The sequence below is a fragment of the Peromyscus maniculatus genome, chromosome 4 (genome assembly GCF_049852395.1).
Source record: "Peromyscus maniculatus bairdii isolate BWxNUB_F1_BW_parent chromosome 4, HU_Pman_BW_mat_3.1, whole genome shotgun sequence".
Taxonomy (NCBI): Eukaryota; Metazoa; Chordata; class Mammalia; order Rodentia; family Cricetidae; genus Peromyscus; species Peromyscus maniculatus.
Window position 1 is genome coordinate 134,500,167 of NC_134855.1, and position 22,305 is coordinate 134,522,471.

Below are 22,305 nucleotides of genomic sequence, written 5' to 3' on the forward strand. Positions count from 1 at the left end.
TCCTTGGGCGGCAGGCTGGCATCCCCCGTGACTCTGCCCTTCTTTTTACTGTCTCTCTCCTTGGATTTCCTGCCTGCCTCCAAAGCTGCCTTGCCATAGGCCAAAGCAGCTTACTTATTAACCAATGGGAACAACATGTATCCACAGTGTACAGAAAGACGTCCCCCAGCACCCAGGTTTTATGCGGTACTGGGGACGGCCCCCGGCCTTCAGGCATGCTATCTATGCACTTTGCCAACTGAGCTCTACCCTTAGCCTCAGTTCTTTTTTCTGTTCCATTGCTTGGTTTTCTTTTTTCATGAGGAATACTGAACTATTATAGTAGTTTAAGAAGAGTCATATAAAATGAGTCATATGAAGGAACTAGTAATGAGAGTAAAAGGAAGAAATAAAATTCAAATTACAAGATTTTCTGCCTACTCCTATTTGTCTTATTTTAAGATCCCAAGGAATTTTGTGTAACACAAATTGCTAAATGGTCTTATAATAAAAAACCAGAGCCAGATATTGGGGTGAAAGCTGAAAGATCAGAGGCATAGAACAAGCCCCCTACATGTTCTTACCACTAAGAAGTCCTCAACCCGAGAGAGATACTTCCTGTGTACTCACGCCTATATACCTTTCTGTGCCCTTCCATCTTACTTCCTCTCTCTGCCCAGCTACATCACTTCCTCTTTCCACCCAGTTCTATTACTTCCTGTCTGTCTGTACAGACCTCTATGGTTAACTAGTGCTGGGATTAAAGGCATGTGCCACCACTCCTGGCTCTGTTCCCAGTGTGGTCTTGAACTCAGAGATCTGGATGAATCTCTGCCTCCCGAATGCTAGGATCAAAAGCATATGCTACCACTGCCTGACCTCTATGTTTAATATAGTTGCTGGCTTTTTCCTCTGATACCCAGGCAAGCCTTATTTGTTAGAGCACCAATAAAATATCACCACAATTTTGCTTCTTGATTGCGTCTGTATTTCCTAATTTTTTTTATTTTTGTCATAGATCTGTGGTAAATGTGCTTTTGGATATTAAGGACTAGGTAATAAACTACAGAATGATGGTGATATTTCTGAGGTTCCTTTGGGAATCAAATAGTAACATCATTCAATGCAGAGTTGAAACTTTATATATATGTATATATATACACGTTATATCTCATTCCTCTAGTTTAGGTGACTACTAATGATTTTATGAGATGTATTTTATTCAGAATGAAAGGGCTCTTCAGTAGAGAGACTTAATTTGTAGGCAAGTTGGAAGCAAAATCTAAGGAAAGTTGTCAAGAATGACTCCAGAGTTTTAAGCTTGACCATCTAGAAGAACATCTAGAATCACAACCTACTGATGAGAATACTCAATACAGGTCTGCAAAAACAGATCAGGAATTGAGTTTGGACTATCTTCAGGATGGGGTGTCTTAGATAACCAAGTGGAGTTTTTTAAGTTTTAGGAGTAACATGTGGGCCAGAGATTTAGTTGGTTGGGTCATGTTTTTATATAGATGGACTTTAAAGCTCTAAGAACTGATAGTGTCCTCAAGGGAATGAATGTAGAGAGAACCAGTAATTGAGCCAGCATAAGCCAGCATTAGGAGCAGAAAGAAGAAAAAGGACACTTTAAAAAATTCTTTTCTTTTTCTTTTTTTTTTTTGGTTTATCAAGACAGGGTTTCTCTGTGTAGCTTTGTGCCTTTCCTGGAACTCACTCTGTAGTCCAGGTGGGCTCTGCCTCCCGAGTGCTGGGATTAAAGGCGTGCGCCATCACCTCCCGGTTTTATTTTCTTTTATGTGGGTGAGTGTTTTGCCTGCATGTATGTCTGCATACCTGGTGCCTGAGGAGGCACAAGGAGGGCATTGGATCTTCTGGCACTGGAAATACAGTTGGTTCTGACCCTCCGTGTAGGTGCTGGGAACTAACTGAACTGGGATCCTCAGTAAGAGCAGAAGAAATAATCAGAAGACCATAAATCTGGAAGACGGGTCTTGGGAACTCAAGGGAAGAGTGTTGTTTATACTAGAGGAAGAAGCTTACATCTTACTAATAGAATGAATACCCGAGTTGAAAATTATGTTTAGCAGTGTGAAGACTGTTGATTATTATGAAGCCTTTAGTACGAAAGGTCACATTATAGCTATTTACACATTTGTAAAGGGAAAATTTTGATGCTAATATTATCTCATTGTTTTCAGGTCTGCTGTCTTATTGATGGTATGTCTGACAGTGGATCACAGCTTCATTCAGTGGGTAGCTTGACCATGAAATCACAACTTCAGATCACTGGTAAGTCTTAAAAAGGTACAGTACTTTATATCTCTGCCTCCTCTATAAAAAAATAATCTTGGTGACTGGAGAGATGGCTCAGTGGTTAAGAGCACTTGCTCCTCTTCTAGTAGACCCTGGTTCAGTTTCCAGTACCCATATCATGCATGGAGGCTCCAGAGGACCCAATAACATCTCCTGACCTTTGAGGACACCTGCACTCATATGTGGCATTTACTTACATACACATACATGAATCTAAATTAAAAAAAAAAATCTAAAACTTTCTTTTCTTAAATCTTATGAGAACAAAATCTTTTTTTTTTTTTTAAGATTTTTTTTATTTATTATGTATACACACACCAGAAGAAGGCATCAGATCCCACTGTAGATGGTTGTGAGCCACCATGTGGTTGCTGGGGGTTGAACTCAGGACCTCTGGAAGAGCAGCCAGTGGTCTTAACTGCTGAGTCTTCTCTCCAGCCCGAGAACAAAATCTTGGATGGGCTATTACATCTTAGTCACCAAATCAGTATTTGATGAATAAATACATGAACATGTTGAGATATATAAAAATTGGACTGGAGAGATGGCTCAGCCATTAAAGGCTAGGCTCACAACCAAAAATATAAGAGATATATAAAAATCATTTTTGCCTCAAAACATTTTATAGATTCATTCTCCTCCATTAAACTGGTATCTAGGCAATTACTCTTGGTTATTAATAATTTTATTAAATTATAAATAGAATTGAACCATTATCACCACTATCAATTTTATTATTTACCTTTTTAAAATTTTAATTTTGAGAATGTCATACATAAGTACTGCATTTACACCATTTCCATCCCTCCCGTGTCGATGGAGTTTTCTAGTCCCAGTAGCCACTTCCCCCCCCCAAAAAAAAAACTACAAGAGAGTCTTATTATTAATTATAAATGCTTAGCCAATAGTTCAGGCTTGTTACTTGCTAACTCTTACATTTTAAATTAACTCATTTCTATTAATCCATGTGTTGCCAGATGACTCGTGGCTTTACCTGTCTTCCAGTGTGTCTTGCTCCCTCTGCATTTTCTGGCAATTCCTCTGACTCCACCCTTCTTCTTCCCACCATCCTTAGTTTGGTTGTTCTGCCTCTATTTCCTGCCTGGCTACTGGCCTGTCAGTTTTTGTTTTTGTTTTTGTTTTTGTTTTTTAAATTAAACCAATCACAGCAACAAATCTTCCACAGTGTACAAAGGGATTATTCCATGGCATTTCCTCCTTTTTGTCTAATTAAAAAGGAAGGTGTTAACTTTAATGTAGTAAACTACATATAACAAAAATAGTTATCAGGTAAGAAATTACAGTTACAATATTTAGTCCATTTGTATTTGGCAAATTTAGATAAAATACTCTATTATTTATCTTATCTTTGTGAGCCTACATTCTCCCTCTAACTCCTGTGTTCTTCCCTACTCAAATGTATGACCTCTTCTTTAATTATATTGTTTTATACACACACACACACACACACACACACACACACACACACACACCACAAGACATACCCTACTGTATCCATTTAGTGTGTTGTTGCTGGTGGTGGTGGTGGTGGTGGTGGGTGTATTTAGGGCTGACTACTTGGAGTTGGATGAGAGTGCTCATTCCTGGAGAAGACTGATTTTCCCTCTCTTAGTAGTCATAAGTTGTCTTTGGCTCTTCATCTAGGGGGTGGATCTTACAAGATTTCCCTGAATCATGTTGATGTCGGGTGATAGTACCATTGTGCAGGTCTTGTTTAGGTGACGATATTGTTGAGATTTCATGGGTACAACTTCCCTGTCATATATAGAAGAAGACATTGTTTTGCAGCTGAAGTCTTTCTGTTCCCACTTCTACAATGTTCCCTGAGTCTTAAGTGTAGGTTTATATTGTAGATGTAGCAATTGGGGTTAGGCATCCTATGATTAATTATTCTCTGAATTATGACCAGTTGGGGATTTTTGTGATCATCTCTATCTGCTGCAAAAGGAAACTACTTTGATGAAGGGTGAAAAATACACTTATCTATGGATATAAGTGACAATAGTAGGTTTTCCTCTAGGGTCCATGACCTCACCAACCACAGGTAGTTGGCTAGCTCTGTGGTAGCAGGCATGAATTCTCTCCAGTTGAGTGGGCCTTAAAGTTAATTAAATGGCTGTTAGTTATCCCTAAGATATAAGTGTCACTATTGTACCCTTGTGGGTATCTTGCTGTGCTGGTCATTGTTAGGGTTCACATCTGGGTAGGACTATTGATTGCTTTTCTCTTCTAGCAGCTTGCTTAGCATCTTTGGATACTGTGAGAGCTAGTCCACAGGCAAGAGGCTTCCAGGTCAGTGCTAGCTTGATTCTTCCAAGTTCTGTGTTCAAAGTGTGTGAGGTGTCTTTAGCAATAGGGTCTTGACTTCAAGTTCTGAGAGACCAGTTAGAGCAATGGCAGCAGCATGTACTGTTTTGGGAGTACCTTGGACTCTCCTGACCAGCAGTTGAAAGGGGGGTTTTCCATGTCTGGCCTGGGACTTTTACTTGATGTCTGTTGCTCTTAGGGGGACCACTGTCACCCCAAGTGTCATAATTTCATTAAAAAATATGTATATGTGTGTGTGTATACACTTATATATATTATATACATCTGAGCTATATGTAAATGTTTAGTTATATATTATATATGTATTTTATGTTGACATAAAATGTTTCCTTATGACTTTTTCAAATCTCTTGAGTGTTATTTATCCCTCCTCTCCTTCCCTCTTTCTCTGTATTACCTCCCCCTTCCCTAGTTAAAGTGATTCGCCCCTCTTTTTTTCTCTCATTTCCCCCTTCATAGCACCCATGTCCTCCTCTTCCCTTCTTTAGAGCTCTTCCGCCCACTCCACTTCTACTTCCCATGATCCCTTCTACTTTTTGGGTTTCTGCAGCTGCACCAAGTTATCTACTCCTATCTAAAGATTCGGAGCTAGGATCCACAAGTAAGAGACAACATGTAGCTGTCGCCTTTCCGAGTCTGGGTTACCTCACTCAGGATGATTGTGTCTAGTTCTATCCATTTACTTGCAAATGTCATGTTTTACTTTTCTTTACAGTGAATAGAATTCTATTGTATAAGTGTCCAACATTTTCATTATCCATTAATCAGGTGAACATTTAGATTATCTCCATTTTCTTGCTATTGTGAATGGAGCAGCAATGATAATGGCTTAGCAAGTATCTGAAAAGTAGGATGTCGCATCCTTTGTGCATATGCCAAGGAATAATATAGCTGGGTCCTATGATATATCTATCTACCTTTTAGCTTTTAGAAAATTCTCTACACTGATTTTCATAGTGGCGCCACCAGTTTGTAGTTCCACCAACAATCAATGAAGATTCCTCCTTGCCCACATCTTCACCAGCATTTGTTATCGGTTTATTTGTTTTTCTTTTATCTTAGTCATTCTGATTGGGGTAAGATGAAATCTCAGAATAGTTTTAGTTTTCATTTCCCTGATTGCTGATGATGCTGAACACTTTAAGGGTGTTTCTTAGCCATTTTCATTTCTTTTGAGAACTCTGTGTTCAGACTCATAGCTTTGAGTTCTTTGTTTATACTGGATATTAATCCTTTATCAGATCTATAGCTGGCAAAAATTCTACCCCCCTTCATTCAATTGATTTTTCCCTTGCTGTAGAGAAGACTTTTAGTGTAATGAGGTCCCATCTATCAGTTGTTGGCCTTAATTTAGGAGCAAATGGAGTCCTGTTCAGAAAGTCCTTTACTATGTCTTTATCTTGTATGGTACTGCCCCGTGTTTTCTCCCAGCAGTTTCAGTATTTTTTTTTTTTTTTAACTTTTTTGAGACAGGATTTCTCTGTAGCTCTTGCTGTCCTGAACTTGCTCTGTAGACCAGGCTGGCCTCAAACTCACAGAGATCCGTGTGCTTCTGCCTCCCAAGTGCTGGGATTAAAGGCCTGTGCCACCAACGCCAGGCTTGATCCAATTTTTAGTATGGGTGCTTAGAGCTATAAACTTCCCTCTTAGAACTCCTTTTAATGGGTCCCAGAAGTTTTGTTGTGTTTTTCATTTAATTCGAGGAAATTTTTATTTCTTCTGGATTTCTTCCTAAGCTGCTTCTTAGACTTATCTATCATTCAGTAATCTGTTTAATTTCCATGAGCTTATGTAATTACTAGAGATTCACTTGATGTTTATTTTAAGCTTTGTTGCATTGTGGTCAGATAGTATCCACAGAGTCGTTTCAATTTTCCTGAATTTGTTAGTATTTGTTTTGTGTCCTAGTATATGGTCTATTTAAGAGAAGCGTTCATGGGCTCCCGAGATTTTGTGTTCTTTGGTGTTAGGTCCATTTGATGGATCATGCTGTTTTTATTTATTTACTTTGTGCTTTGTTTTGTTAGACAATGTCTCCCAGCTCAATCTGGTGCCAAATATGATATGTAGCCAAGGATGACTTCGAACAGGGGACCTCCTGCTTCCCTCCTAAATGCTGGGATTGCAGACATGCCACCACACCTGCTTTAACAATTTTAGAATGATTTTTGTCTCTCCAGAAAGAATCCTTGTATCTATTAGCATCTCAAACCGTTTACTCTGTGAATAGTAAGCACAAATCTAGGTGATCGCTTACCCACTTTTTGTGGATTTGGAGCTCTCTTATACAGTTTGTATCTTCTTACACTTAGCATGTTTTCAAGGTTCATTTACATTGTAGCATGTACTTCATATTTTTTTATTGCCAAATAGTATTTCATTATGTTAATGTACAATATTTATTTATGTATTTCTTAGTTAATGATGGATGTTTGCATTGTTTCCTCTCTTATTTATTTATTTTTACATTTATTTAGTGTGTATGTTTGTGTTCATTTGTACACACATATAAGTGTGCATGTGTATGGAAGCCAGTTGACAATGATTCTCTCCTTCCACCATGAGGTTCTTTGGATCAAACTAAAGTCCTCAGCAAACAACTAGGTTCTCCAAGCCTTCTTTCTAGACTTGTACTTTTCATTTATTATGGATAATACCCTATGAGTAATGATAGGAACATTTGTATAGTTTTGTGAGGATGTGTGCTTTCTGCTTATTTGGGTATGCATGTAGGAGTTGAATTGCTTAGTTATATAGTATCCATGTTTAGCATTTTGAGGATTCCAGTTTATTTTTCAAAACAGCTTCACTATTGTGTAGTTTCATCAGCAATATAATAGGTTTCCAATGTCTCCATCTCTTCCCAGTCCTTGAAATCTGTCATTTTGATTGTACCCATCCTACTAGCTGGGGTTTTGTTTCCCTATGGCTAATGATATTCAGCATGTTTTTGTGTACTTTTTGGCTAATTTTATATCTGTTTTGGAAAATGGCTATTCAAATCTTTTGGTTCCTATTGTTAAGTAACATTTTTATCTTTGTTTATCCTTTTAGCCATACTGTACATCATTTTAAGATGAATATTTTAATATGCTACCTCTTAGGTTATGTTTCTGCTTAGAAACCTACACTGCTTTAGGTGTAGTTTTTTAGTCTTAGCTAAGATTTTCCATTGCAGCTCCATATGGTCTAGATGAGTTGCTAGATTCTTAAGGTAGGCAGGTACCTATAGCTCCATTACATAGTGACCCCCAGTCTCTTTCCCTTTAACATATATTGAATACAGAACAGTTTGCACCCTGTTGTATTACTTAGTTTCTGCTCTTCCTGGTTTATATCATCTTCTAGACTGTAAATGTGTAGGCCACAAACCATATCCTTTCTAAAAATTATGTGTATGTATGTGTGTGTATATGTGTGGTCTTCACACATAACTTAATTACTGCATTCAATTGATCAAAACCTGAGGATAAACTGGGCTGTAGTGGCACACGCCTTTGATCCCAGCACTCTGGAGGCAGAGACAGGAGGATCTCTGGGTTTTCAAGGCCAGCTTGGTCTATAAAGCTAGATCCAGGACAGCCAGGACTACACACAAGAAACCTTGTCTCAAAAAACTAAAACCGAACAAACAAACAATGCTATCTTAAGGTAATAGCATCCTAGAATATTTTTCATGGAGCTTCCCTCAGTTTGGTTTTTTTTTTTGTTGTTGTTGTTGTTTTTTTAATTGATATTTCTTTACCAGCAATTCTCAATGAAAGGTACTATTTCTTTGTCAATGCTAGATTCTAATTATTTCCTCCTTCTTCAATCCAGACTGATTTAAATTGGATCAGGCATCTTCTGCCTTTGGGGGCAAAGAGAGAGCTCAGTATTGAAAATTTTGACTGGTCTGGTACTGTCTTCTATCTCTTAACTGTTTTTATTTTTCAGGTTACATCAGTAATTTATATACCTTTACATTTTAAAAAATGAAGTTACTATTTTGCTTTTAACATTCTCAAAAATGAAATTAGTTTTTTGTTTTTTTTTTTCCAGAGACAGGGTTTCTCTGTGTAGCTTTGCGCCTTTCCTGGAGCTCACTTGGTAGCCCAGGCTGGCCTCGATCTCACAGAGATCCGCCTGGCTCTGCCTCCGGAGTGCTGGGATTAAAGGTGTGCACCACCAACGCCCGGCACTAGTTTTTTTTTTTTTTTTTTTTTTTTTAAGCAATACTAATGATGAAAGGAAGAAGTTTAAGCAAAAGAGAGAAAAAAAGTAACTTCTTGTTGATATCACAAAGAGTTATTATCTCTAGACAATTTGGGGGGGGGGGCACGTGCAGGTTCAATACAGGATTTCTCTGTGTAGCCCTGGCTGCCCTGAACTCTGTAAACCAGGCTGGCCTCGAACTCAGATCATCTGCCTCAGCCTCCTGAGTGCTGGGATTAAAGGCGTGTGCCACCAATGCTGGGCTGTCATTTTAATCTTTTGTCTAAAAGTTCGAGTATACTTAAGCACAGGACTTAAAAATCAAATAAATAAATGAACAAACAAATAAATAAGGGACTGGGAATATGGCTCAGTGGTAATAGTACTTGCTATGCAAATATGAGGACACTGGAGTTCCTTTCCCCAGAAGTAAATGCTGGGTGGCTGTGGTAACCTGCTTGTAATTTAAGCCTTGGAAGGTGGAGAAGGGAGACCCAGAGCAAGCTGGTTAGCAAGAGCAGCCATATCAGCCAGCTGTAGGTTTACTTGAGAGATCTTCCTTCCATGAATAAAGTAGAAGATTGATCAAGGATGATTCCCAGCATCAACCTTAAGCCTTCAAATGAATTCATACACACATGCATACTTACCCACATACGTGCACCCAAATACATGCAAAAAACCCATGGTTATACACATGTATGCACCACCATTGACTCATGCACATACTACACACACGTGAAAAATGGGAAAACAAAAAATAACAGATAAAAATTATTTTCAGCAAATACATCATGTATTTGTCAGCTTTCTGATACTGTAACAAATATCCAAGATAATGAACTTATAAAAAGAAATGTGCCAGGAGGTGGTGGCGCATGCCTTTAATCCTAGTACTCGGGAAGCAGAAGCAGATGGATCTCTGTGAGTTTGAGGCCAGCCTGGTCTACAGAACGAGTTCCAGGATAGACCCAAAGCTACACAGAGAAATGCTGTCTCGAAAAACTAAAAAAAAAAAAAAAAAAAAAAAAAAAAGTATGTATTGGGCCAGTGATAGCTTAGTGGATAAAGGCGCTTGCCACAAAGCCTGGTGACCTGAGTTCAATCTCTAGAAACAACATGGTGGAGGGAGAACCATCTCCCTCAAGTTGTGCTCTGGCCCTCATACTTACACCATGGTACAAGCACTCCTTCCCAGAAATAAAATAAATATAGTGTAAAATGTAAAATACAAGTATATGAAATATGTATGAATAAATGTACATACATACAGAAGCACATGGGTTTAAATCCTATTATCTTAGGGTTTCTACGGCTATGAAGAGACCATGACCACAGCAAAAATTTTTTGTATTTGTTGTTTGACACAGGGTTTCTCTGTGTAGCCCTGGCTGTCCTGGAACTCCATCTGTAGGCCAGGCTGGCCTTGAACTCAGAGATCTACCTGCCTCTTGCTTCCCGCATGCTGAGATTAAAGGTATGTGCTACCATGCCCTGCTTGAGAATGGCAGCTCTTATAAAGGAAAACATTTAATTGGGGTTTGCCTACTGTTTCAGAGGTTTAGTCCATTGTTATCATAATGGGGAGCATGGTGGCACACAGGCAGACATGGTGCTGGAGAAGTATCTGAGAGTTCTGTATTCATATTTGCAGACAGCAGAGAGAGAGGCACAGGCTTTTGAAACCTGAAGTACCACCTCCAGTGACATACTTTCTCCAACAAGGCCAGACCTCCTAATCCTTCTAATCCTTTCAAATAGTGCTGCTCCCTGGTGACTAAGCATTCAAATACATGAGCCTGTTGGGGCTATTTTTATTCAAACCATCATGATAAGCTCCATGCCAGCTGTGTGTGTGTGTGTGTGTGTGTGTGTGTGTGTGTGTGTGTGTGTGTGTGTGTTTGTATGTGTGTATTAGAGGAAAATAAGAAATGATTTGGCCAAAGTCATGCTAGAAGACTACTTGATACAGAAGTCAGAGATTAGGACCATCCCCTGGGTCTGTGCTTGCTCAGTTCCTAGATGTTAGACTGCTTGATATACTTCTTGGGGAGCTGGGCTATAAATTCATTTTGGCTAGGCATGGTAGCCAAAGGATCCTGGCACTGGCTATAGGGGGTGGGGTCTCATGGTAGTTATTTGAGTATCTGATATGTAGAAGTCCTGTATGTATATATTTACTAAGATAGGAAAAATATAAGAAATATAAATATCATGAATAAACGTTTTAGGGAATAGCTGCTTCTAAATAAAAATAACTGGCTTAATCTTTAATGAAATGGCATTGATCAAGGAGTAAACTAATATTTCAAATGTTAAAGTGTTCTTTTTTTCTTTTACAGTCATCTCAGCCAAACTTAAAGAAAATAAAAAGAATTGGTTTGGACCAAGTCCTTATGTAGAAGTCACAGTAGATGGGCAGTCAAAGAAGACAGAAAAATGCAACAATACAAACAGTCCCAAGTGGAAGCAACCCCTTACGGTGTAAGTTCCCACAGTGATACTTCTCTAGTTCATGAGCAGAGATGCGACTCTAATGAGCGTGTTTCTTTGCCTTCCCTTTTCTCTTCGACCTCCCCCACCTGCTCCCAGGACTCTTTCCTCTAGTTTCCTGTTTGCTCTGATCTGTCTTCGTCTTCTCCAGTTTAGTTGGTGGTGCTATCACTGTTGCCACGGAAGAACAGGAAGAGCTCTTTATAATAGCTTTCCCTTTTGATTTTAGGTTTCTAAAAAACTAAATTCCGACATTAATTAGTATTATATTTACGTCATTATAATAGCCTTTAAGAAAGATTATATTTTATGTGTATGTGTGTTTTGCCTGCATATGTGACTATGCATCAAATGTGTATATAGTGCCCTGGGAGGTCAGAAGAAGGTGTCAGAGCCCTTGGAACTGGAGTTACAAATGGTTGTTAGCCGTCATTTATATACTAGGGAGAGAATCCAGTTCCTCTGCAAAAAGTAGCAAGTGCTCTTAACCCCTGAGCTGTCTTTCTAGTCCCAGTAGCCCTCTTCTTAAATTGGGGCCGAGTCAGGTTCAGAGATTAACTCACTTTTTTTTTTTTTTTTTTAACAAACTCGTTTGTTTTTGTTTTGTTCTCTTTTGAGACAGGGTTTTGCTGAGTAGGTTAGACTTGCCTGGAACTTGCTATGTAGCTCAGACTGGCCTTGAATTCTTTACTGGCCTTGGATTCTTTATCTCTTTTTGCCTCAAACCTCTTGAATGCTTTTACTGTAGGTATGTGCTTCTATGCCCTGCACTTAATTTTTGTTTTCCTTTTTGAGACAGGATTTTTCTGTGTAGCCCTCACTACCCTAGAACTCACTCTGTAGACCAGTCTGGCCTCAAACTCAGCTCCACCTGCCTCTGCCTCCTGAATGCTGGGATTAAAGGCATGAGCTACCACCACCTAGCAATTCTTTTTTTTAAATTAGGGTTTTGTGTGTATGTGTATATATATGTTGGGTATGGTGGTACATGCATATAATCCTAGACATTCTCAGGCTAAGATAAAAGGATTACAAGTATTAGACATACCTGGATTACATTGCAAAACACTGTTTAAAGAAACAATTTTGTATTTTTTAATTATAGTGCCCCTGCAAACCAACATTCAATTTTGTTATATTTTTAAAATACTATATGAAAAAGTGTTATGCCAAAAAAGTGTACCATATATTTTTTCTATAGCACTGATTTTATTTTTATTTTAAAATTTACTTTATTTTAATTTATTTATTTATGTGTGTGTACATCTCTGTGTGCACATGGATGTGGGTACCCTGAGGCCAGAAGAGAGCCACAGATCTCCCTGGAGCTGGAATCAAACCCTGGTCCTTTGGAAGCACATTTAGTGCTTTTAACCACTGAACTATGCCTCCACACCTATTTTAATTTATTTAAATTAATTTATTATTATTTCATGTGTGTTTATGAGGCAGTGCATGTTGTGGTATCATGAAGTTAGGGGGACAGTTTTGTGGAGTCAAATTTTTCTTGTGGGTTCCGGGGAGTGAACTCAGGTCACTAGACTTGTACTAGACGCATTTTACACTCTTTGCCATCTTTCCAGTCCCTATAACTGCTTTTATAGTTAATAATTATATCATGGTTACACTTCTAGCTGAGTATATACATATCTAATATCCTTTATGTAGCCATGGAGTTTCTCTCTTATAATAGTTGTTTTCTAATATATGTTAATATTAAGATACTAGGCTTATATGATTTATATATATGCATGTGCATGCATGCTGATTTTTATCTGCAGTGTAAATTCATAAAAATAAGATAGTGCTCAGTTTGCACACTTACTGACAAAATGTCAGATGTTGGTAGTACAACCTGAGACATTGAGCATTCATTGAAAGGAATTGTAATTTTTAAAATGAAGAGGAAAAGCATAATTTGCCAATGAGTAGATAATGTAGCACATAGGATTTGGGAAACATAGATTAAAATGTAGATCAGAATGTAATAATTTGTTTCAATATAAAATACAGACAAATTGCTGGGCAGTGGTGGTGCACACCTTTAATCCCAGCACTCTGGAGGAAGAGGCAGGTGGATCTGTTAGTTTGAGGCCAGTCTGGTCTACAGAGCGAATTCCAGAACAGCCAGGGCTACACAGAGAAATCCTGTCTCAAAAAACAAAACAAAACAAAATAAAACAGCAGTAACAACAACAAAAATACAAATAATTTTTATTACTTGATATTTACAGCTCTTGATTTTGTTTCACTTAAAGAAATACACTAATGGTCAGGTGGGTGGTGGCGCACGCCTTTAATCCCAGCACTTGGGAGGCAGAGGCAGGCAGATCTCTGTGAGTTCGAGGCCAGCCTGGGCTACAGAGTGAGTTCCAGGAAAGGCGCAAAGCTACATAGAGAAACCCTGTATCGAAAAACCAAAAAAAAAAAAAAAAGAAAAAGAAATACACTAATGACTAGGAAAAAAAGATGTTCTTTTAAATGCCAAGATGAGAAGCTATAAGCTTTTCTCTTCAAACAATAAACTTATTTGATTATATTTATTCCCAGTAATTATCAAAACAATTGATATGTCTATAATATGAATGTCTGAAGTCCTAGGAGCATGTGTCTGGTGATAATTTTAAGAAAATGAATGAAATTTTAAAATTACATGCATATGATTTTAGCGCTTAGGATTTCAGATTTCAGGCCAGTCTGGTATGTACAGTGAGTTCTAGGCCAGCCAGGGTTATCTAAGTATGACCCTGTCTCAAAAGAGAAAAGAGATAAAAATAAAATTGAATTATTAAGAATTTGCTGAAGGTCAATTTAGATTTTGTTTGTGGAATTTTCATGTTCTCCTAATTTCTCTTGCCTTGGAAACAGCATTATAGAGTACATTCTTCATTGCGTGCTTTTGCCAAGCATGAGGTGTGTGCTTCTGTTGTGAGACAGGGTCTCACTGTGTTATCCAAGCTTGTACTTCTATATATGATGGTTATCCTGGTGACTTTGCCTCCCACATTGTGAAACTTGGTGTATTGATATAATTTTCAAAATGAATGATGGCCTGGGGAACTTTTGGTGTATCACAGTAGACTTTAGTTCAAACTTCAGCTGGCTTACTAGCTGGATGACCTTGGCAGTTTGCTCAGCTTCTCTGAGGGGCATCATTTTTAGTATTAATTCTCATATGATACCCTTACTGTGGGGATTAATGAAATCACCTCAAGTTCAGTGAAATGCATCGCCTAAGTAAGGATTTAATTTGTGAATTCACTATTTCAAAACATGCCTTTTAAAATGAACACATGAAATTGTGTATCTTTATGAGGCATATTATATTGTTTCAATAAATCCACTCTTTTAATAATCTGTTGCCTTATAAGCAGTTTTGTCTTGCACGCATACGTACATGTGTGTGTATGTGTGTGTGTGTGTTAGTGATCTTACAGTCCAGTTGCATTCAAACACAGTTTTCATGAGATTTCAGAGCATAGACCACCTGGTTAATAGTAAACCTTTAGGAGGCACAGTGAGGGACTGCCCACCTAGTTCAGTAGGTAAAGGTACTTGCCTCCAAGACTGACAGTCTGAGCTAGATCCCTGAGACCCTAATGCTGGAAGGAGAGAACTAACTCCTGTAAGTTGTCCTTTGACCTCCACATCCAACTAAATGAATAAACATAATTTGTTTTAATTTAAGAAAAAGAGGTACAATAAAAAAATTTTAGACATTAAAGCTTTATTGTAACTTACTAAGGACCTCATTATGGTATTTAATGAAAACAATATTTCCCTTTTTTACTTTCAGGATCGTTACCCCTACGAGTAAATTACATTTTCGTGTGTGGAGTCACCAGACCCTGAAATCTGATGTTTTGTTGGGAACTGCTGCATTAGATATTTATGAAACATTAAAGTCAAACAATATGAAACGTATGTATGTAAGAGGAACATAAAATGTACTTTGCTGTTTTTTTGGGGGGGAGAAATTCTTATGTTAAACATGTGGAACAACTCACATCATTATTGGTCCTTAAATTTAAATGATTATTGAACTGGGGGTGGTTGACATGTTTAATTGTAGCATCCGGAAAGTAGAGGCAGATGAATCTCTGTAAGGTCAAGGCCAGCCTGGGCTATATATATACTGAGTTCCAGGCCAGCCAGGGCTACATTGTGAGAGAAAGACAAAAACAAAACAACTATAAAAAGTATCTATGTGGTTATAAAAAGTGACAGAAAAGTCCTAAAGCTATTTAAAGCATTCTGAATAATTTTGTTTGGTCATTCATTTGGATATACTATTTTAGTAAATATTTATTTCCTTAGTAAATAAGTATTAATAAAGTAATACATAGTGAATTACTGAAAAACTAAAAGATTTTAAGCAGAAATGAAGGAAAATACTTCAGAGAGACAAAAGTGATGTTAGGGTTAAAGGAGTAGACAGATTCCTCAGTGTTTGTTTCTATTGCTTAAATTTGAAGTGTCCTATTTTAGGTGATGAAAATATTTATAAAGTCACAACTCATTTTAGTTAGAGCTGATAGTTTAAATGTGAATTGTTTTTTTATCCCTTGACACAATTCTCAGAATATTTTTCTTATTTAGGTCTTTATGATATATAATCCATTCTTAAATTATGTTTTCATTCACTATAGCCCAAGTTTATATTGCTAAATAACCTTTTTTTTCATGTTGGTTTGATTTATACTATGTTCTTACAAGGTGGAATGAATATAATAGATGATGTGGATTATGTAATATTTTGTATTCTATATATTGGTGAAGTTTATTTTCTTTTTAAAAAGCATTGTTCTGGTCTTAAAGGTTCTTAAACCTTTGTCCAGTAAAACAGTGTACACATAATAGGAAGAGTGATCTTTCTTGTATAATTTTGTTCTTTTTCAGTTGAAGAAGTAGTTATTACTTTGCAGCTTCTAGGAGACAAAGAGCCAACAGAGACAATCGGAGACTTGTCAGTTTGTCTTGATGGGCTGCAAGTAGAAGCTGAAGTGGTTACTAATGGTGAAACTTCGTGCTCAGAAAGTAAGTGATTACTTTTTCTTTTTCGGTTTTCAGTTTTTCAAGACAGGGTTTCTCTGTGTAGCGCTGGCTGTCCTGGAACTTGCTCTGTAGATCAGGCTGGCCTCACCTCAGAGCCTCTGGCTCCTGAGTGCTGGGATTAAAGGCATGCACCACCAACACCTGGCTAAGTGGTTACATTTCCCCCTCCTTTTTTTGAAGATAATAATATACCACGTAGACTAGGCTGACCTTTCTTACTCTTTCTCTCTCTGTCTCTCTGTAGTGCGTGCGTGCGTGCGTGCGTGCGTGCGTGCGTGCGTGCGTGCGTGCATGCATGCGTGTGTGTGAATTATGAGTGGTGGTGGTAGTATACTCCTGTGCATGCATCAGTAGATGCCAAAGGTTAATATTAGGAAGTCTTCCTCAGTCATTTGTCTGCCTTAAAAAAATTATTTTTAATGGTATATATGTATGTGTTTGTCTGTGAGTGTATGTCACCTGTGTGGGTTCCCTAGATAATCCTATGGAGCTAGGTAGTTATGAACTGCCTGACGTGGATGCTGGGACTCTTCTCTGGTCCTTACAAGCCCTCTTTCCAGCCCCCATCTGCTGTGTTTTTTTGAGATAGGATTTCTCATGATCTTCCAGTTTGTCTAGGGTATCTAAGCAGAGACCCCCTAGGATCCACCTGTCTCCAGCCTTCGGTTTATTTCTGGGATTATAAGCGCGTGCTGCCTCACCAGGTTTCTACATGGATGCTGAGGGTCTGAACCCAGGTCCTGGTGCTTACACACCCACAGAGCTGTGTCTCCAGTACTCCATTGGTTTTGAACGCTCGTCTTCTTGCCTCAGCCTTCCAGGTGCTGGAATTATGAGGCAGACATAGGCCAGCATGCTCAGATCAGTTATTGCTTTGTGTTCAGGTCTCTTAGTCTTCTGACAAACAATAGCTAGTGTGGTATTTATAATTATTGTTATTACTGGTCTTTGCAGAAAAAAATAGGTTTATTTTCTTTTTAAAAAGGCATTGGTCTAGGAATATAGCTTAGTGGTAGAGTGGTACGTAGCATGTGTGAGACCCTAAATTCAATTCCCAATACCATAATAAAATTAATAAAAAAGACACTGATCACATTAAATATTTTGTTTTTGTTGCAGTGTTTCTATAAATTAAAAAAATTCTGCAAGTTAAAAAGCTGGATGAATAAAAGTTGAATCACACCAGGCAGTGATTGTAGGGAAAAGGGGCCAACTGAAGAAACCCACCCTGACCCTGGAGCCCAGAACCAGGGAAAGAAACACAGCCTAGGTCTGGGACCCAAGCCAGTGAAAGAAACACTTTATCCCTGAACCCAGAACCAAAGAAAGATGTCCTGACTCTGAAACCAGTGCCAAAGAAACACTCTTTGTCCATAGAATCACAACCAGTGAGAGAAATATGCCCTGGCCTTAGAATTAGAGCCAAAAAGCTAAGAGAGGCCAGTGAAAGAAACATAGTTTGTCTCTGAAATCAGGGCCATCTCTGCCCCTAACCCATGAAACTAACCAATCCTTGAGCAAATAAAAACAAAAACAAAACAAACAAACAAACAAAAAACTAACCAATCCCTGGACAGAAAATCTTCTAACTCCACCCCTAAAAAACTCTATATAAACCACCCTGCCTGTTCAGTTGTGGGCTGTTCTTTCCCTCCCTGGCAGAGGCAGCTACTCTCCTGGACAACTCCTTCCCAAATACATCTCTTTCTCAATAGAGTCTTGGGTGTGAAGGTCTTCATTCGAGGTGCAGAGAAGAACCTTGCTAAGACATCCTTTAGGGAACTGAGCAGAAAAAAACCTTGCAGAGATGTTCGCTTAGGGGACTGAGCAAGGCAGAGCTGAACAGAAGAACCTTGCTGAGACAGCCCTAGGGGACTGAGCAGGGTGGAGCAGAAAAAGTAACATTTTCCCAGAGCCAGAGGAGACTGCTACATTTCTGCAGGGGTTTCCCCATTAGCAGAATGAAGCAAAAGATGCAACATCTTGGGCCAGGGAAGAAGCAGAGCTCTGCTGGGAAGTCCCCTTAAGTGGGGGCTGAACAAAGCTCAGCTGTAGCGGCTTTCCAAGAGAGGAGCAGGATTGCTATATCCTGCGGGGGGGGGGGGCGGGGGGGGCATCCCCCACTGCACCCCAACTCCAGGTATAGCCTAACTCCCAGTCAGGATTCCTCTCCAGAGCTGATGTCTCATCGCAGCTCCAGCTGCCAGAGCTGTCATAGCAGCTCAAAGTATAGCCTGACTCCCCGAGCATTCAGGATTACCCCCTCCCCAACCCGAGTTACAACACTTGCTTACAGTGATGGCACACACCTTAAATCCCAGCACTTCGGAGGCAGAGGCAGGAGGATCTCTGTGAGTTTGAGGCCAGCTTGATCTACATAATGGGTTCCAGAACAGCCAGAGCTACACAGAGAAACCCTGTCTTGAAAAACAAAAACAAAAGCCAGAAAACCCCCCACAAAATCCCAGGGAAAATATTTTTGGGTTGGAAACATGGTCCAGTGGTTAAAAGCACCCTGGGTTTAATGTGGTTGGAGTTTTCTTTAGTCCTGCCTGGACCACGGTCAGGACAAATCTCTCTCACCCGCCAATCTCACAGTCACTCAGACCCAACCAAGTAAACACACAGAGACTTATTTTACTTATAAACTGTATGGTCATGGCAGGCTTCTTGCTAACTGTTCTTCTATCTTAAATTAACCCATTTCTATTCATCTATAAGTTGCCACGTGACTCGTGGCTTACCGGTATCTTAACATCTTCTCATGGTGGTGGCTGGCAGCGTCTCTCTACTCAGTCTTCTACTTTCCAGAATTCTCTTCTCTGCTTGTCCTGCTTATACTTCCTGCTTAGCTACTGGCCAATCAGCGTTTTATTTATGCAGAATGATATCCACAGCACTTCCCCCTTTCAAACAAAAGCAGAGCCTCTTTTCCAAACCAACATATCCTTAGATCCAAATTTTGAAGTCAAGGTATCTTTAAATATATATATTGGCTTAACTCAACAGGTTTTACGATCAATTTTTTTTTTCTGCAGTTAAAAATCCCAAAGACAACATAATGCAGATTCTCTGTGTGATATCCATCTTTACAAGGCTTATTTTTTATATTACCTTTACTGTCTCTTTAAAGACTTTATTTTTAAAAGCTATCTATTTCTTTATATAACTGTATTGCTCTGTATAAATAAAGCTGGCCAGTAGCCAGGTAGGAAGTATAGGTGAGACAAGGAGAGAGGAGAATTCTGGGAAGTGGAAGGCTGAGGCAGAGAGATGCTGCCAGCCGCCATGATGAGAAACAGATGTTAAGATACCGGTAAGCCAATAGATTAATAGAAATGGGTTGATTTAAGATATAAAAACAGTTAGCAAGTAGCCTGCCACAGCCATACAGTTTATAAGTAATATAAGTCTCTATATGTTTACTTGGTTGGGTCTGAATGGCTGTGGGACTGGCGGATGAGAGAGATTTGTCCTGACTGTGGGCCAGGCAGGACCAGAAAAACTCTAACTACAAATGGTGCCCCTTTTCAAACAAAAGCAGAGCCTCTTTTCCAAAGCAACATATCCTTAGTTTAATTCTCAATGCCTACATGATAGCTCACAACTGTCTGTAACTGGGAATCCTGCATCCTCACACAGACATACATGCAGGCAAAACACCAATGCAAATAAAAGTAAAAATAAATTATTAAAAAAAGTTGAACTACAGTTGACCTGTGACTATTGAACTGATTGATAAAGTATATCCTGAATGCTATTCATAGCAGCTAATACAGTACCTTTGAATGTTATCTCTTCCACTGCCAATGGTGGATATAAGTTACCATCTCTAGCAGTGGCTGATTGAGTTCAAATGACTTCAGGTCCTTGTAGTACTAGACAGTCAGTACAAGCTGGAATCCATTTGCCATTTCTACTCCCTTACAGGGATATCTTTTGTGTTTTTTATAGTAATAAACCTGATTCATTATCTGTGTGCTGGTACATTTTGCAATTTGCCAGGTATACTGGTTTGTGTTAAAGAGGAATTAACCACAATAAAGAAGTTTCCAGTGACTCCTGACTATCTGGTAGTGTTTTTAGTAAAACTTCTTTCCAATTTATTCCTTTTTTTTTTTTTTTGAGACAAGATTTCTCTGTGTAGTTTTGGTGCCTGTCCTGCATCTCTCTCTGTAAATCATGCTGGCCTTGAACTCACAGAGATCTGCCTCATTCTGCCTCCTGAGTGCTGGGAGTAAAGATGTGCACCAGCCACCACTCTATTTTTGCCTTTAACACAGACTTCCAAGGCCCTACAACATAGAACTCTAAATTAATAGTTTTGGTGTTTGGTCTGACAAAGACTTGTTTACTTGGAACTGAGTTATAAGGCAGTTCCAGCTGTTAGGTACTGTGACCCTCTGTTGCCTCATTGGTGGAGACTTCTTCTTTAACACAACCTTTTCATAGCAGGAACTTGAAGATAGTTATGAAGAATTTTCTACACTGCATTTTTAAGTTACATTTATTCATTTAGTGTGTGTGTGTGTGTGTGTGTGTGTGTGTGTGTGTGTGTGTGTAGGAGTGCTTGTGCCACGGCACACATATGGAAGTCAGAGAACCACTCGTGAGAGTCAGTCCTTTACTTCTTCCATGTTGGTCTAAGCGTTGGACTCAGCTCATTGGGCTTGGAGACAAGTGCCTTAACAGACTGAGCCTTCTTGTGTCCTTCCCTCTCTTTTTTTTTAAAAAAGGAATTACAAAGTAGAAGGAAAATTCAGAAATTGTTATACTGCTACAGAACTGAACTTCAGTTGAACACTGTTCACAGGAAATCTGTAATAGTTACACACACACACACACACACACACACACACACACACACATACACACACACGATAAAATATAAATAATCGTATTGGTCAGCTACCCTAACCTTGAGTACTTACAGCTTCATGTTTTTCTGTTTGTTTCCTCAGTAGCTGGCACTTCAATGCAAAAGTCATGCTAGTGAGTCTTTATTTTAGAGTAAAATCTAAAGGTGTAAGCCACCATAACTGGCTTAGGTTGTTGTTTTGTTTTTTGAGAAAGGGTCTCACTGTGTGGCTTAGGTTGTCCTTGAACTTGCTTTGTACCTTGTATTGGTCATGAATTTGAAGCAGTTCTCTCTTTTTTTTTAAAGTTTTTATTACACTTATTTATTTGTGTGTATAGATATGTTATGTAAACCCACAAGAGTCTGTTAAAGGATCTCTGCAATTTATTAAGATATAAAATGGGGGATAATACTCTCACGCCTACAGAAAGAAATAAACACCACTGCTTATTCAGCTGTGTTGTCCTCCGTTCTGCCCAGGGGTTTTGGAAACCAACTGTCAGATCTCCAATGATCCAAGAGAGTGCAGGACAACTCTCCCTAAGCTCCCAAGGGGTCACACATGCAGACAAAGCATCCCAAAGCCATTGGCTGAACGAAATGAATTCCCACAACATAGATGCATTCACATGCCACAGGACCAGTGTGGAGGTCCAAAGACAACTTGCAAGAGTTGGTTCCCTCCTACCATGGAGATCCTGGGGATCAAACTCCTGTCATTAGGCTTGTACTAATTGCCTTTACCAGCTGCTCCATCTCACCGCCTCTGAAACAGTCCTTCTCTGTGACTGGCTTCCTTAGTGCTGGAATTACATGAGTTGCCACACCCAGTTCTGGTCCAAGGTCTTTGTCTTTGCTGTATATACTCTGAATGTGTTTAAAATTAGTTTAGGAAAGGCTCATGAGGTAGCTTAGCCTGAGGACCTGAATTTAACCCCCAGAACCCATGAAAAGGTAGAAAGAACTTCCCAAAGTTATCCTTTAACTTTTACAAATACCATGGAATACACACAGTAAATAAAAATAAAATAAGCTGGGAACCCAGCTTCTATTAAATA

The 22,305-nt window shown here is 38.9% G+C and overlaps 1 protein-coding gene across 1 annotated transcript in view; it reads left to right on the top strand.

Moving 5' to 3' along the window:
* The window catches only part of Itch (itchy E3 ubiquitin protein ligase), a 112,092-nt gene that overhangs the window by 24,371 nt on the left and 65,416 nt on the right, over positions 1-22,305 (top strand). The window contains exons 3-6 of the mRNA XM_042276563.2: positions 2,184-2,274; positions 11,184-11,325; positions 15,131-15,255; positions 16,234-16,371. Of these exons, the coding sequence (XP_042132497.2) occupies positions 2,205-2,274; positions 11,184-11,325; positions 15,131-15,255; positions 16,234-16,371 (475 nt within the window). The 5' untranslated portion in view covers positions 2,184-2,204. The remainder of the gene's footprint in view (positions 1-2,183; positions 2,275-11,183; positions 11,326-15,130; positions 15,256-16,233; positions 16,372-22,305) is intronic.